The 16023-nt window shown below is 45.0% G+C and overlaps 1 protein-coding gene across 1 annotated transcript in view; it reads left to right on the top strand.

Moving 5' to 3' along the window:
• Positions 1 to 6719, top strand: part of LOC137527208 (peptidoglycan recognition protein 3-like) — a 56793-nt gene extending 50074 nt beyond the window's left edge. The window contains exons 8-10 of the mRNA XM_068247712.1: positions 1271 to 1472; positions 2767 to 2885; positions 6423 to 6719. Coding sequence (XP_068103813.1) covers positions 1271 to 1472; positions 2767 to 2885; positions 6423 to 6601 — 500 coding nt within the window. The 3' untranslated portion in view covers positions 6602 to 6719. The remainder of the gene's footprint in view (positions 1 to 1270; positions 1473 to 2766; positions 2886 to 6422) is intronic.
• The last annotated feature ends 9304 nt before the right edge of the window (positions 6720 to 16023 follow it).

Genomic DNA, 16023 nt, shown 5'->3' on the forward strand with positions numbered 1-16023 from the left:
CCGATAAAGTGCTATAAACGCTATTTCGCGTTTTAAAGTCATTGCGCATATAAACTTTGACGTTCACTTAAAGAGAATCTGTACTCTAAAATTATTACAATAAAAAGCATACCATTCTATTCATTATATTCTCCTGGGCCCCTCTGTGCTGTTTCTGCCACTCCCTGCTGCAATCCCGGCTTGTAATTGCCATTTTTAGGCAGTGTTTACAAACTAAAGACATGGCCTCTAACCAGCATGTGATAAGCTGAGAGTAGCTCAGTCTGTGACTCACACAGAGCCTGCAGGGGGCATGGAGAGGGTGTGTATAGCTTCTATCCTATCACAAGCAGGGCTGCACATTCCTGCCTGAGTGCCTGAGCCTGACAAAGCCATCAGAGGAAAGAAGATTAGATTATATAACAGAGATAATACAGCCACTGTGCAACTAGGAAAGGCTGCAGTAAGACAGACCACATTAGAACAGGTATAGGAACCTATATGATAGAAGAAATAAGGCTATACATTTTGTTACGGAGTCTCTTTAAAGAGAACCTGAACTGAAAATAAAAAGTCAAAATAACCATACACAGGCCATGCTTATCTCCTGTGTAGTCTACTATTCAATCTCTCCTCTCCTGCGTCCCATTTGTCCACTGTGATGAATGGAATTCTCCGTCCTCCATTTTAAAAATGGCCAATACCCCATAACAGCTTCCTGATCAGCACACTGTATATTCACCCGCTTGAGCCATAGGCAAACATGGACATTACCTTGCACATTCAGTTGTAACTGACAGCTGCTGATATATAACTGACAGCAACTGGTATATTTCAGTTCTGACAAAATGTTGTCAGAACTGGAACGGATCACTGTAAGAAGAAAAAGCGTGAGCCTCTGAGAGGAAGTGACGGTGAGGTTAGTATGTAATATTCCTTTGCAGCCATGTCAGATGTTTATATCAAATAATTTTCCTCGCTTCAGGTTCCCTTTATGACTGTATGGTTTTAGTCATTAAAGCAGTTTTTCTTTTGTTAACGCTATTTTGCGAGTTAATGGGTAACGTTTTAAGTAAATGTCAAAGTTTATATGCACAATGACTTTAAAACACTAAATAGCATTTATAGCACTTTATCGGCGGCGCCTCTTTTGGATGTGTGCCTATGGAACATGTAATGTTAGAATTATACTAGGTAGGATTACCTCTGGTGAACTCTAAAATCCGCTTCTCTTGTCCAAATAGCCAGGTCCTATGTGAATGAACATCTGTTTCTTTCTCATTATTTACAGGTTGTCCAACTATCGTAAGTCGGGCACAGTGGGGAGGAAAGAACCCAACATGCAGGTCCAGCTTGCGTACTCCAGTATCAAACGTCATCATCCATCACACAGAAGGGGCTTTCTGTAATTCCAGAGCTACATGCAGCGCTCAGATGAGGAACATCCAGGACTTTCACATGAAGACCAGAGGATGGTGTGACATTGGATACAAGTAAGACGCAAAACCTTCTGTATTAAATTCTATGATACGGATTAGGCTTCAGCAAAAAGTGCCTTCTGATTGCACCTAAAAGGTGTTTTATGATGATCCTATACTTGTCCAGCAGCCACAAGGATTATAACCAAGGTTTTGTACTTTCTAGCTGCTGTCAATACAACTAATACCATTCAATACAGTTTTGTATTTCTAGCATAGTTTGCAGCTTTAACATTTTAGGAAGCTTGGTGAAAGCCATACTGATAGAGTACACTTAAAGGAACACTATCGACTACCATGTTTTTTTCAATTGAGATAGAAATTGTTTGGGAAGCGCTGTTAAGTATGGGTGAATACAATTGACTGCTAATCTGTTTGGTTACTGTTATCGAATTCCTTTCACACTTCCCTGATGCTGATTAGCCTGATTCTGACAGGCCAGTGAACCCTGAGAGGAGGTGGGGATTCCCTCACACTCCATCTGTTAACCCTGTGTGTGAGAGAAAGCTCTTAGCAGCCGTCTCTGAGAGCTCTCTGCAGAAAGCAGAGGAAATATATCTAATGTGCAATATATATATATATATATATATATATATATATATATATATATATATATATTGTAGTGTATGAAACCTGATACCAGAGCCATTGCATATAACTTTGCTTCAATATTATTGTTAGCATGTCAGACTACAGAGATTCACCTCTGCAAATGAGACATTCCAAACGTAGCTAAAATCTACACACAGTAAATTACAGCTTTTGCCTCTGATATTTAACATAAAAAGTAGGAAAGTGTTTACTCATCTGCTTAGACATTATTTGTACATTGCCATTTTAGAACACTTGGTTTGATAGTGTTCCTTTAAAGATACCTAGAATTCCACTTTCATTATCTCATTGGTTCTGGAGTAATTACTCCAATCTCAGCAACAGCTAGGAGCGATGAAAGGCAGCTTTCACAGTGAAACATGCAGAGCTACAAACCAGTGACCTGAACACATATCAAAGTAATTAAGAATATGTATTTGTGATTGAGCTTGTTAAAATTCTTAAAGTATATAAAGATGATGCAAGGTGCAAGAAGGGGATGTGGAACAGTTTGTTAATGATCACTACTTTCAAAACATCTATAGAACAGTGATTGCTACCAGCACAAGACCAATAGAGAACTAATACAGTTGTCGATGGAGGGCCCTGGGGGTCTCTCTGGCCCAAGGGGCCCCGGTGAGGTTGCACACCACTGGCTTTGTTGTGTCTTTAGTGTAATAATTTGGTTACTGAAAGCCTATGAATCTTTCCTGTACAGTTTCCTTGTTGGAGAAGATGGAGCTGTGTATGAAGGCCGAGGTTGGAACACTCTTGGAGCTCATGCTAAGAGCTACAACCCGATCTCTTCTGGCATCAGTTTCATAGGATCCTTAACCAGTGAGTGTCGGGGCAGAATGCTGATTGACAATAGGGGGGGTTGGGGGTGGTGGTAATTATAATTCCAAAAGGACCCACTCTATGTACTCCATTATCCTTCTGATTCTCAGAGTTATGCTGGGTACACACCATGCGTTTCCTGCTCGATCCGCGGTTCGATCGGGATCGATTCGACTATTTCCGATGTGCTCGATTTGGGCTTCGATCGTTCCTGCCGTCGATTTGCATGTTAAGTATGCAAAATCAACGGCAAGAACGATCGAAGCCCAATTCGAGCACGTCGGAAATAGTCGAATCGGTCCCGATCGACCTGCGGACCGAGCGGGAAAATGCAAAACGCATGGTGTGTACCCAGCATAAGAACCTACTTATCTCAAGAGAGAAGATTGTTAATGGCATCAGGTTCTATAATCTTTCACACTGATTGTCTCTCTTGAAATCAGTCTATCAAGAACTCCACCTTCATAGAGCAACACTAGAAGGAAGATCAGGGTGATTGCCATGCAGGCCGCAAACCCTCCTACACACCCCATGCCCGATCCCTGAATACTTTTTGGGTGGCTCTTGTAGTCATGCTACCTCCCACTGGCAATAACAGGAGATAAGGAGAGTGGCAGTAGCAACCTGACCTCCCTCCCATGGAGAGAAAATATTAAAAGGGAGAAAGAGTGTCAGCATGCAACAAAACTCCTCCCATAAGAAAAGTTCATTGTTCTGAATTACTATATACTACATCTTACTTTCAAACTTTCATATACAAATGGGACAGCCTTTTTACGGCTTCAGTTCATGTTTTTCACGGCTGCTTTTAAAGAATGAGGGTTAGCCATACTAACCCAGGAAAAAAACACATATATAAGTAGAGTATTGTACGGTCCACATTTTGATTTCAATTTAATATCTATATATGTAATAGAGTAAGTGCCTCAACCTTCAAGCAAGAAGAAGAAGTACTTTGCATGAGAAAATGTATGCGTGCTCAAACACCAAGTTTAAGGCCTCTTTTCCACGGACTGTTGAGCTGTGTGCTCAGCAAGCAGTTACCAGGCAGCAGTGAGCAGATACCAGGCAGCAACAAGCAGTTTCCAAGCAGCAGCGAGCAGTTACCAGGCAGCAGCAAGCTGTTACCAGGCAGCAGTGAGCAGTTACCAGGCAGCAGTGAGCAGTTACCAGGCAGCAGTGAGCAGTTACCAGGCAGCAACGAGCAGTTACCAGGCAGCAGCAAGCAGTTACCAGGCAGCAGTGAGCAGATACCAGGCAGCAACAAGCAGTTACCAGGCAGCAGTGAGCAGATACCAGGCAGCAACAAGCAGTTACCAGGCAGCAGTGAGCAGTTACCAGGCAGCAGTGAGCAGTTGTGAGAGTTTGACATGCATTTCACTGCCTATCAACAATCCATGGAAAAAAGGCCTTACCCTAGCAAGTCTGACTTTGCAAATCTGGCCTAATTGGCTATTCATGAGGCAATGCTCATGCAAATGCATGCACAAACCAATACCGCAAAGCGGTCACACCTTGCTACATTAGCACTATCCAGGCGCGCCACGGGGAGGATTCCCAGTGCCCCCTTTTTATACAACCGGGGGGACCGCAGGGTCCCAGGTTCTCTCACTGCCTGGAAACCACAGTGGCACCCAGGAGGGGGAGGCTGGGTGGCGCAGGCCAGCACCGAGGAGAGCCGTCTGCACCCACCTCCCAATATTAAAAATAGGCACTTACCTTAACGTCCATTGCGTTCTGCTACATGCGCATTAACTTAGGGGCACCACATAAGAAAGGAGAGAAGCATGGGTCACCCCAAGCTTTAGAGCTCAGGGCTGGCTCACATACAGCACTCCAGAGGGGGGGGGGGGAAGGACAGGCGCAGAAAAACTCACTCCAGGGCTCACACCACCGGAGCAAGCCATCCACCACCTGCCTCCAAAGGATACAAACTGCACAAAATGCTTTCCATGAGAAAATTAATGCGCATGTAGCAGAACGCAATGGACGTTAAGGTAAGTGCCTGTTTTTAATATTAGGAGGTGGGTGCGGACGGCTCTCCCCGGCGCTGGCCACGCTTGGGGGGGGGGCGGCTGCGCCACCCAGCCTCCCCCTCCGGGGTGCCGCTGTGGTTCCCAGGTAGCGAGAGAGCGCTTTGCGGTATAGGTTTTTTGACCCTGCATAGTTTGGCATGCGAAAGCAAATGCATATTTGCATGAGCATTGCCTCATGAATAGCCAATTAGGCCAGATTTGGAAAGCCAGACTTGCTAGGGTTAAACTTGGTGTTTGAGCACGCATAATTTTTCTCATGGAAAGCATTTTTTTCAGTTGTATCCTTTGGAGGCAGGTGGTGGATGGCTTGCTCTGGTGGTGTGAGCCCTGGAGTGAGTTGTCTGCGCCTGTCCTCCCCACCCCCTCTGGAGTGTTGTATGTGAGCCAGCCCTGAGCTCTAAAGCACGGGGTGACCCATACTTCACTCCTTTCTAATGTGGTGCCCCCAAGTTAATGCGCATGTAGCAGAAGGCAATGGACGTTAAAGTAAGTGCCTGTTTTTAATATTGGGAGGTCGGTGCGGACGGCTCTCCCCGGCGCTGACCACATTTGGGGGGGTTAGCTGCGCTACCTAGCCTCCTCCTCCGGGGTGCCGCTGTGGTTCCCAGGCAGTGAGTGAGTCTGGGACCCCGCGATCCCCCCGGTTGTATGGGGGCATTGGGAAGCCTCCCCATGGCGCTCCTGGATAGTGCTATCGTAGCATGAACTAATTCCCGCAGGGCGATCGCTTTGCGGTATTGGTTTTTGGACCCTGCATAGTTTGGCATGCGAAAGCAAATGCATATTTGCATGAGCATTGCCTCATGAATAGCCAATTAGGCCGGATTTGCAAAGCCAAACTTGCTAGGGTTAAACTTGGTGTTTGAGCACGCATACATTTTCTCATGGAAAGCCTACTTCTTCTTGCTTCAAGGCTGAGGCGCGTACTCTATTAGATAGATGCGGCATATGCTACGACGCAGGTTGACTAGTAGTAAATAAACAGAAAACTGTTCCAGAAATTTTCCATCTTTACTGTCTCTGAGTTAAGCCAATCTTGATGTAATTTCCTCCTTTACTCCTCTGCCTGAAATGGTCTATGAACTGTCATATCTAGTTTGCTTTGTAAACACATGTGAACATAACATAGATCGAATTTCAGCACTTTCTGCAGAGGGATGAGGTGATTTATCGTCTATTTCCCTTCTGAGCCTAGTGTCACACTAAACTGTCCTCAGCCAATCAGCAAGGAGCAGGAATGTGGGAGGGGAAGAAGGGAAGAGAACAAGCCTTTTTTTTAGCTTCCCTCTCCCCGACAATGCACAATCAAAAATCCAGGCTGACTGAGATAAGATTCATTGCTGCAGAAACATTTATGATTATATTGGAATGCTTGCAATGCAGGGTCAGGATGCAGACTACATAATAAACACAGAGCAGTGGGCAATTGGAATTTGATTTAATGGTTGACAATCCCGCTTTAACTTCATATTAATGTAATGTCTTTTCCTTCTTTATGCAGACCGACCTCCTAACTCCGTGGCTCTGAATGCAGCCAAACAACTGATCGCCTGCGGGGTGGCCAGAAACTTTATTAATAGAAACTATGCCTTGAAGGGTCACCGGAATGTCATGAGCACAAGCTGCCCGGGAAACAGCCTCTACAGAGTCATCCAGGGGTGGCCTCACTTCAAACCTTGAGGCCAATTATGATCAAGTCCTGACCGCTCTCTCATTTTCCCAAATCATACATTGGTAGATCAGAAGCAGCCAAGAGATACTGAGGGACCTTTCTTTATCTCATTTTCAGCAGCTGATGTAGACCTCCATATGTTTATAGAACTCCATATGTTTATAGAACTCCATATGTTTATAAAGATATTGCTTTTTGATCCTTTGAAGCTGTTTTTTTTTCATTATTAAGCAGTATTCAACACCAAGCATTGAAGTATTCAGAGTTACAACTTGTAGGGGATCCATTTATTTAGCTATCTAAAATTGTCTTTTAAAGGTAACCATACATCTAGTGATGATGGTCAGATTCGACCAAGACACAAATCTCTCTGTGATCCAATCTGATTAGAGATAGTCCTGATGGCTGCCCATACACCGCAGACCGATTCCCGATCAATTTCAGCATGAAATCTCTCAGGAATCGGCCAAGTGGAATCAACCACTTTGCTGCTGCCCCCTTGTGTATAAATGTGCCCCTCGTGTGCCTTTATACATTTCCTGTCCTGTTTCAACTTGTTACTTTTGTGGTATGGGCGCTCCTCTTACCTGACTGACTCTGAGGTTTTACACATATGATTATCACCACTCCGCCCTAGTGGATCGCTATGTACGCTGGGGGTATCACCTCCCTAATTGGATAACTATATTGTATGCGTACAGCGCTCCCACTATGCGGCACAGACCTGATATACTGTATAAACTGTAGCAGGTAGGCGTTCCCTCCTGATACCATGTATAATAAAATGTCCTAAATTTCAATGTCCTCCTTAGATGGACTATAGTACACAGATTTCTTCTATGCAGTCCAAACAATGACCTATCAGCGGTGTCACCACTTCACTCTACTTCCATCAACATGAGCATGGTTGGTGTACAATATTATACTCTCACCAATGTCCAAGGGCTGACATATATAGATATCAGCAGACACGTTTCATTACAATTCACGCAGCATAGGTCCTCAGCAACTTCCCCCTGTAAATGTCCTACACAAACAAGGGAAAAGACATAGCGTAATCCTGCTTCAAAGCAACTTCCAAACAGCTCCCACCACCAGTGAGGTTTTAGCTCAACTTCAGCACCTTCCGTGTGTGTGCAATCACCATGCACCCCACACCACTAGTAAATAAAACGCTCACCGGATAGGTTGGCTGACCGGCTACAGACCAGCAAATGCGTTTGTAGTCTCCCGTGTCAAAGGATCTGAGGTTGGACCAGCTGTATCCTTAAGAACTCAGAGAGAAAGGTTCCATAGCATAATCCCGTTTATTAAAATATTAAAACATATAAAAGTGCACTCACAATTGTAGAAAGTTTATGCGCATATCAATATAGGACGTCCTCCTCCGCTCTCAGCACATCTGCGTCTCCACTGAGGCGTGGCCTCAGGCGGAACAGCAGTGGAGACGCAGATGTGCTGAGAGCGGAGGAGGACGTCCTATATTGATATGCGCATAAACTTTCTACAATTGTGAGTGCACTTTTATATGTTTTAATATTTTAATAAACGGGATTATGCTATGGAACCTTTCTCTCTGAGTTCTTAAGGATACAGCTGGTCCAACCTCAGATCCTTTGACACGGGAGACTACAAACGCATTTGCTGGTCTGTAGCCGGTCAGCCAACCTATCCGGTGAGCGTTTTATTTACTAGTGGTGTGGGGTGCATGGTGATTGCACACACACGGAAGGTGCTGAAGTTGAGCTAAAACCTCACTGGTGGTGGGAGCTGTTTGGAAGTTGCTTTGAAGCAGGATTACGCTATGTCTTTTCCCTTGTTTGTGTAGGACATTTACAGGGGGAAGTTGCTGAGGACCTATGCTGCGTGAATTGTAATGAAACGTGTCTGCTGATATCTATATATGTCAGCCCTTGGACATTGGTGAGAGTATAATATTGTACACCAACCATGCTCATGTTGATGGAAGTAGAGTGAAGTGGTGACACCGCTGATAGGTCATTGTTTGGACTGCATAGAAGAAATCTGTGTACTATAGTCCATCTAAGGAGGACATTGAAATTTAGGACATTTTATTATACATGGTATCAGGAGGGAACGCCTACCTGCTACAGTTTATACAGTATATCAGGTCTGTGCCGCATAGTGGGAGCGCTGTACGCATACAATATAGATTTCCTGTCCTGTGTTGCCCACCGCATGGTGCCCTTCTGTCTTCCAGTTCTTTCTCTTCTATTTGCACCTCACACGTCGCTGGCATTTAGCGTGTGGGGTATGTGACATCACACAGCCGGCACACACTATACGGCGGTAGCGTGTGAGGCAAAAATGGAAGAAGAATAACCGGAAGATGGATGGGCACCGCACAGTGGGCAACACAGGATAGGTTATGTATAAATGCACACACGGGGGGCACAATTATATATACACTAGGGAGGCAGCGCCAGGTGTTTTGTGGCTTGTCCTGATATCACTCGACATTACCGCCGTGCACCTGATTGACCATGATGGCTCAACATCTTGTAGCATCTCCGATCAACACATCCATTTATTTATCAGGGCAGCATTGCTTAAAATCTCATCTTTTCCAAGAGCCTGTCATTATCTGTGCTCTCCAAAACCAGTGACCTCATTCAGGATGGTGGACTTCAGGGTTACATGGAAGCCTTGGCCATCACCGATAAGAGGAGTCCTGATAAATTATAATTTTCTTTTTTAAACTTCAACTTAAACTTAAAGGGACTCCGAGCTCATCTAAAAAATGAAAGTTGTACTCACCTGGGGCTTTCTCCAGTCCAGTGCTGGTCGGGAGGTCCCACGAGGGCGCCCTGGCTCCTCTCCTTCTCCCCGCTCCGGAATGGCTGACAGGCCGCAGCCCGGGCGACACTCTCCCGAGTGTCGGGCTGCTCCTTCCGCGTATGACGCGGATTACATCACACGCCGGCCGCCTCGCGTCATCACGGCGGCCGGCATGAAAGTACTGCGCATGCGCGATTAAAGCGCGCATGCGCAGTACTTTCACGCCGGCCACCGTGATGACGCGAGGCGGCCGGCGTGTGACGTAATCCGCGTCATATGCGGAAGGAGCAGCCCGACACTCGGGAGAGTGTCGCCCAGTCTGCGGCCTGTCAGCCATTCCGGAGCGGGGAGAAGGAGAGGAGCCAGGGCGCCCTCGTGGGACCTCCCGACCAGCACTGGACTGGAGAAAGCCCCAGGTGAGTACAACTTTCATTTTTTAGATGAGCTCGGAGTCACTTTAAGTTTTCACATCCATACAAAATAAACAGGTTTTCTAATAAGTATATGGTGTACCTTTTTTTACAGAACTAATCGTTAGATAACCAGAATTTAAACCGTTTCAACCAATACCGAAGTTTAAACATTGGCGTGGAAATGAAGAAAGGAATAACATTGATAATATCTTATGCCTAATGCACACAATGAGATTTCCTGCCAGATCGATTATTTCCAACCTGTCCTATCTAATTTCCGATCGACTTTCCGTTCACATCTATGAAAAATCGATCGTAAATCAGATCAGACAGGTTAGAGATATTCAGTCTGGCAGGAAATCTGCCAGAGTATCTTATCGTGTGTATTAGGCATTAAATGCACTTCATACACTGGATTCTTCTAACTATTTTATCTTATTACATAAACATGCTAAAAAAAGAGAAATACAAAATCACAGGTCCTCATGACTACATTCAGAATGTTGTTTATTCACTATGGTTTCTCGATGATGAATTATTGCCTGAGATATCCGGCCAGACCTCATCCACTGCGGGCTTACAGCAGAGCTCTAGGTTCATAGATTTCCTTTTTTTAATTTAAGTTTTATTTTCCATAAAATAACATCAACAAGTGAAGACACAAATGTTTTTACATCTCTTTCGCTATCATTTATAACAATACATATTCAGATATAGAATTACTAGAAAACCTAACCTGCGGTATATTTTTAACCTCCCTAAGGCAGTTTTCCATTCACTAACCTTAAAGCGGATCCGACTCGAGATGAAAAACTAACTATAACAAGTAACTTGTCTATATAGCTTATCTAAAGTTTAAACAGCATATCTAGCTGCAAAAAGCTTCAAAAATGTATGATTATTTATTCCTGTGATCCAATTAGGGCAGCCATGTTATGTTTGTCACAGGCTGAGGGATGGAGATGCTATCAGCTTGCCTGTGTGTAAATTCAGTCCGCTCTCCTCCTCCCTCCTCACCTCTGCTTCTGAAATCAATGGCTAGTAACCTCCTCCTCCGCCTGCCCAGATTGAGCTCCCATAAGCCCTTGCTACAATGCCAAGGCATAAAGGGAGCTGTGGGCTAGGCTTGTTTAGTTTATGGGGAATTAGAGTATTAAAACAAAACTTGAGGAATGCCCTGTAAACTATATAAAAAGGAACACAATTATGCAATGAGTAAAAGTTTATCTCGGATCGACCTTTAAAGGGAACCTGAACCGCGTCAAATAAACACATGATGCACCTGCAAATGAATATAATATGACATACTTACGTCACTGTCGGTTCCTCTCAGAATCTCACCATTTTCTTCTAACAAGGTTTCCTTCCAGTTCTGAGAAGATGGCGTTCCCAGTGTGTTTTGCATTTGGATAGTTTTAATAATACCAGATTAGATCTATTAATAGAAGCAGGAGTTAGATCCATGAAATGTTAATAGCCCAGCCATGAGTCATCTAAGGCGTACATGTTCTCCACTTACAGCTGGTCCAATCCAGCTTCTCATAAACAGGTGTTAAAGTGGTCCTCAGACCTAAATGAACAGATTCATACAAGATGAGGTATAAAAGCAAAACGGTTTACAAAATGGCCACACGCTACATGCATTAGTGTTGGGCGAACATCTAGATGTTCGGGTTCGGGCCGAACAGGCCGAACATGGCCGCGATGTTCGGGTGTTCGACCCGAACTCCGAACATAATGGAAGTCAATGGGGACCCGAACTTTTGTGGTTTGTAAAGCCTCCTTACATGCTACATACCCCAAATTTACAGGGTATGTGCACCTTGGGAGTGGGTACAAGAGGAAAAAAAAAATAGCAAAAAGAGCTTATAGTTTTTGAGAAAATCGATTTTAAAGTTTCAAAGGGAAAACTGTCTTTTAAATGCGGGAAATGTCTGTTTTCTTTGCACAGGTAACATGTTTTTTGTCGGCATGCAGTCATAAATGTAATACATATAAGAGGTTCCAGGAAAAGGGACCGGTAACGCTAACCCAGCAGCAGCACACGTGATGGAACAGGAGGAGGGTGGCGCAGGAGGAGAAGAAGGCCACGCTTTGTGAGACACAACAACCCCGGCCTTGCATGAGGGCAAGAAGCGTGCGGATAGCAGGCTTTGTACCGCCATGCAGTCATAAATGTAATAAAGATAAGTGGTTCAATAAACAGGGACCACGCGGCAACGCTAACCCAGCAGCAGCAGACGTGATGGAACAGGAGCAGGCGCAGGAGGAGAAGGCCACGTTTTGTGAGACACAACAACCCAGGCCTTGCATGAGGGCAAGAAGCGTGCGGATAGCATGCTTTGTACCGCCATGCAGTCATAAATGTAATAAAGATAAGTGGTTCAATAAACAGGGACCACGCGGCAACGCTAACCCAGCAGCAGCAGACGTGATGGAACAGGAGCAGGCGCAGGAGGAGAAGGCCACGCTTTGTGAGACACAACAACCCAGGCCTTGCATGTGGACAAAAAGCGTGCGGATATAGCAGCAATGATTTTTGCCGCCATGCAGTCATAAATGTAATACAGGTGAGAGGTTCAATAAACAGGGCCCGGAAACGCAACACCATCCCAGATGTTCATTGGTCATGTTACTTGGTTGGGGTCCTGGAGTGTTGCGTAGTCATTTCCAATCCAGGATTGATTCATTTTAATTTGAGTCAGACGGTCTGCATTTTCTGTAGAGAGGCGGATACGCCGATCTGTGACGATGCCTCCGGCAGCACTGAAACAGCGTTCCGACATAACGCTGGCTGCCGGGCAAGCCAGCACCTCTATTGCGTACATTGCCAGTTCGTGCCAGGTGTCTAGCTTCGATACCCAATAGTTGAAGGGTGCAGATGGATGGTTCGACACAGCTACGCCATCTGACATGTAGTCCTTGACCATCTTCTCCAGGCGATCGGTGTTGGAGGTGGATCTGCACGCTTGCTGTTCAGTGGGCTGCGGCTGCATGGGTGTCAGAAAATTTTCCCAGTGCTGGTCGTAATGGGAAAATCTACGCTTACGGATCATTTCGCGTAATTTTACGCTATTACGCATTACGCAATTACGGTTACGACGTAGGACATTATCTACGGTACATCACTGTAATTACGCGTAAACTTACGACGTTACGCGTAAGGATACCGTAAGCTACTTATTGAACTTCGCATCTCCGCGTAGCTATCGTAGCCGTATGCGTAACATTATGCTCGCATGCGGATTTTCTTTACGCGTTACAACTGAATGTACCGCGCATGCGCGCACCGGATTGCCAACGATGCGTATGTTGTAGTCGGCAAGCGTACAGCCATGCGTCTCCGCTCCGCAACCACTGCGCGCGCGCATGCGTACTTTGCCTCCGTACACGTACGTACACGCGTACGTCACAAGCGGAAGTTTTGATTGGCTGATGCGTAGAGACAGGAAGTTGGCCAGAGCAGGCACCGGCAAACGCGTGGAGAGGACGCATCACAGGCATCAGACACGCAGCACTGCCATCAACCATCCACCATGCCTCCTAAGATTCCCCTCAGGATGAAAGAGATGCTAATTGAGGTAACTTAAGCAATCTATTAACAGAATGTATAGTTTTTGGCTACTGTTTCTGACTGCATTTCTCTAATCTTTATATGTCCCATCATGTAAAAGGATATCATAGGTGTTAGTGTAGTAGAGAATTGTTTTTAGTTTATCTCTGTAACTTTGCATTTGTAGCAGTACTGTTAATAGTAGAGTGAGACATATTCACTACAGTGACCTGTTTTTTCTGGTTCCAACCTGGGACAAGTGAAGGTGGGGGGTGGGCTGTGGACGGCTGGGGAGGGGGTCGCAGCGCGCCGGAAAACGGGCCTGGGGGCGTGTGCGGCGCGCATAGTGCGGTGCGCACTATGCGCGCCGCACACGCCCCCCAGGCCTGTTTGTTTTCTGCTAAAATGTGGCCTAAATTGCGTTTGTTTTCTGCTAAAATGTTGCCTAAATTGCGTTTGTTTTCTGCTAAAATTTGGCCTAAATTGCGTTTGTTTTCTGCTAAAATGTCTATATTTGCTGCTTTGGGGTTACGGTTACGCTCCGCCCATACAATGTCATGACCACGCCCTTTTTTTGGCGCCCCGCCAAACGCACTTTGGGCCACATTTCAGCAGAAAATGAACGCACTTTGGGCTGCATTTCAGCAGAAAATAAACGCAATTTGGGCCACATTTCAGCAGAAAGTAAACGCAATTTGGGCCATATTTTAGCAGAAAACAAACTCAATTTAGGCCACATTTTAGTAGAAAACAAACGCACTTTGGGCCACATTTCAGCAGAAAATGAACGCACTTTGGGCTGCATTTCAGCAGAAAATAAACGCAATTTGGGCCACATTTCAGCAGAAAGTAAACGCAATTTGGGCCATATTTTAGCAGAAAACAAACTCAATTTAGGCCACATTTTAGCAGGGAAAAAAATCGCAATTTGGGACACATTTCAGGCAAGCATCACGCAAGGCCTTTCAGTCCGCACGTCATCCCCAATCCAACCAAAAACAGTATTGCCAGGCACAACAGCCAGTAGAGGAGAATTGAGAATCCAGGTGAGAGGTGTCTACCATATTAAGGGGGCATTCTGCCTATTTATGTGAAATCCTGTCTATTTATGTGCCTCATGACTGCTGAGTTTGTCTTGTTGGGGGCCTCATGATTGATGAATTCGTCTTGTTGAAGGCCTCACGATTTTTTGGGGGCCTCATGATTGCTGAATGTCTTGTTGGGGGCCTCATGATTTGTTGGGGGCCTCATGATTGCTGAATTTGTCTTGTTGGGGGCAACATGATTGCTGAATTTGTCTTGTTGGGGGTCTCAAGATTGCTGAATGTGTCTTGTTGGGAGCCTGATGATTTCTTGGGGGCCTCATGATTGCTACATTTGTCTTGTTGGGGGCCTCTGGGAAAAGCTGAATGATTATCCTATGAGACAATAGCATTAAACCTACATTTTTGCTTTTTAAAACGGAAAATAAAACTGTGAGGTTCTAAAAAACGAATACATTTTTCAGGAGTAGGATGAAAGAAATTGTTTATCTTCACAGTTTATTTGCAACTTGGATTTTCAATAATGTTCATGTATGAGTTAAAACGTTTGTATGAAGTTTTAAATTGCTGTTGCCACTTTGCGATAGATAAATTGACTTTTGGGTTGCAGTTTGGGCACTCGGCCTCCAAAAGTTTCGCCACCACTGTCCTAATCTAATGTCCCACATTGCTAAGTAAACGAAAATTTGTCGCCACCCATGGCCACACCCACATTCTGGTCCATGGCCGCACCCATTTTTGGGGGCGGCGCGTACGTGCGCCGCACAACATAACCCTCAGGTTTTTCGGCACACACATCTTCTCTAAAATTTGCGGCGCACCACTTCTTCCCTGCCTTTTTGCACCCCCCCCCCCCTGGAAAATTTTGTGCGGACGCCCATGGCTATGAACTGGCACAAAGTCTATAGACGCCGCGGCCAGTTCATGGAATCCATTCAATTATATATTTGATGCTTGCTGTCACAGGATCTTCTCTGTCAGTCCAATCACACATGAAATGAAATGATGTAGTTATTATGGCTAGCAATGTCAGCAGTTATAGGTGGCACTAGTCATCGTTGATCCCTAGTATCTGCCCGAAGTCATAGTTGGTTGCTTCCCACAATTTTTGAAAACTGTCATTATGAATAATATTATAATCGTTTACATTATGCTGTAAGTAAGAAGATTCTTAATTAATGAAGGTATAATACAGTGGTCATTAATACTGTAATATTTCTTTTCCAGGAATTTACAAGAGGCCAGTATGACCTCACCACCCCGAGGGAGAAAAGGGACGTGGTGAGAAGGGTGCAGGGGATCCTGAGGGCCGAGTACCGGCGGGACCTCACCACCAAGCAGGTCCAAATGTTATGGAGCGACCTTAAGAGGAGGGACCAGGACTTGCTCAGGCGGGTGGTTGCCCAAATAGGATGTAAGTCAGCAAACTATTAGTTTATGTATGTCTATTTTGGGTTTTATATGCTGTATGTATTTATCCTAAAAAATAATTCCATGGGCTGAATACTATAGAGTTGTGCAGTATGTACAGTTAAAGTATATATCCGTAAGGTATTCACAGTGCAGCACTTTTCCCACATTTTGTTTTGTTAGGGGCTTATTCCAAAATGGGTTAAAACATA

This window comes from Hyperolius riggenbachi, chromosome 8 (genome assembly GCF_040937935.1).
Source record: "Hyperolius riggenbachi isolate aHypRig1 chromosome 8, aHypRig1.pri, whole genome shotgun sequence".
Taxonomy (NCBI): Eukaryota; Metazoa; Chordata; class Amphibia; order Anura; family Hyperoliidae; genus Hyperolius; species Hyperolius riggenbachi.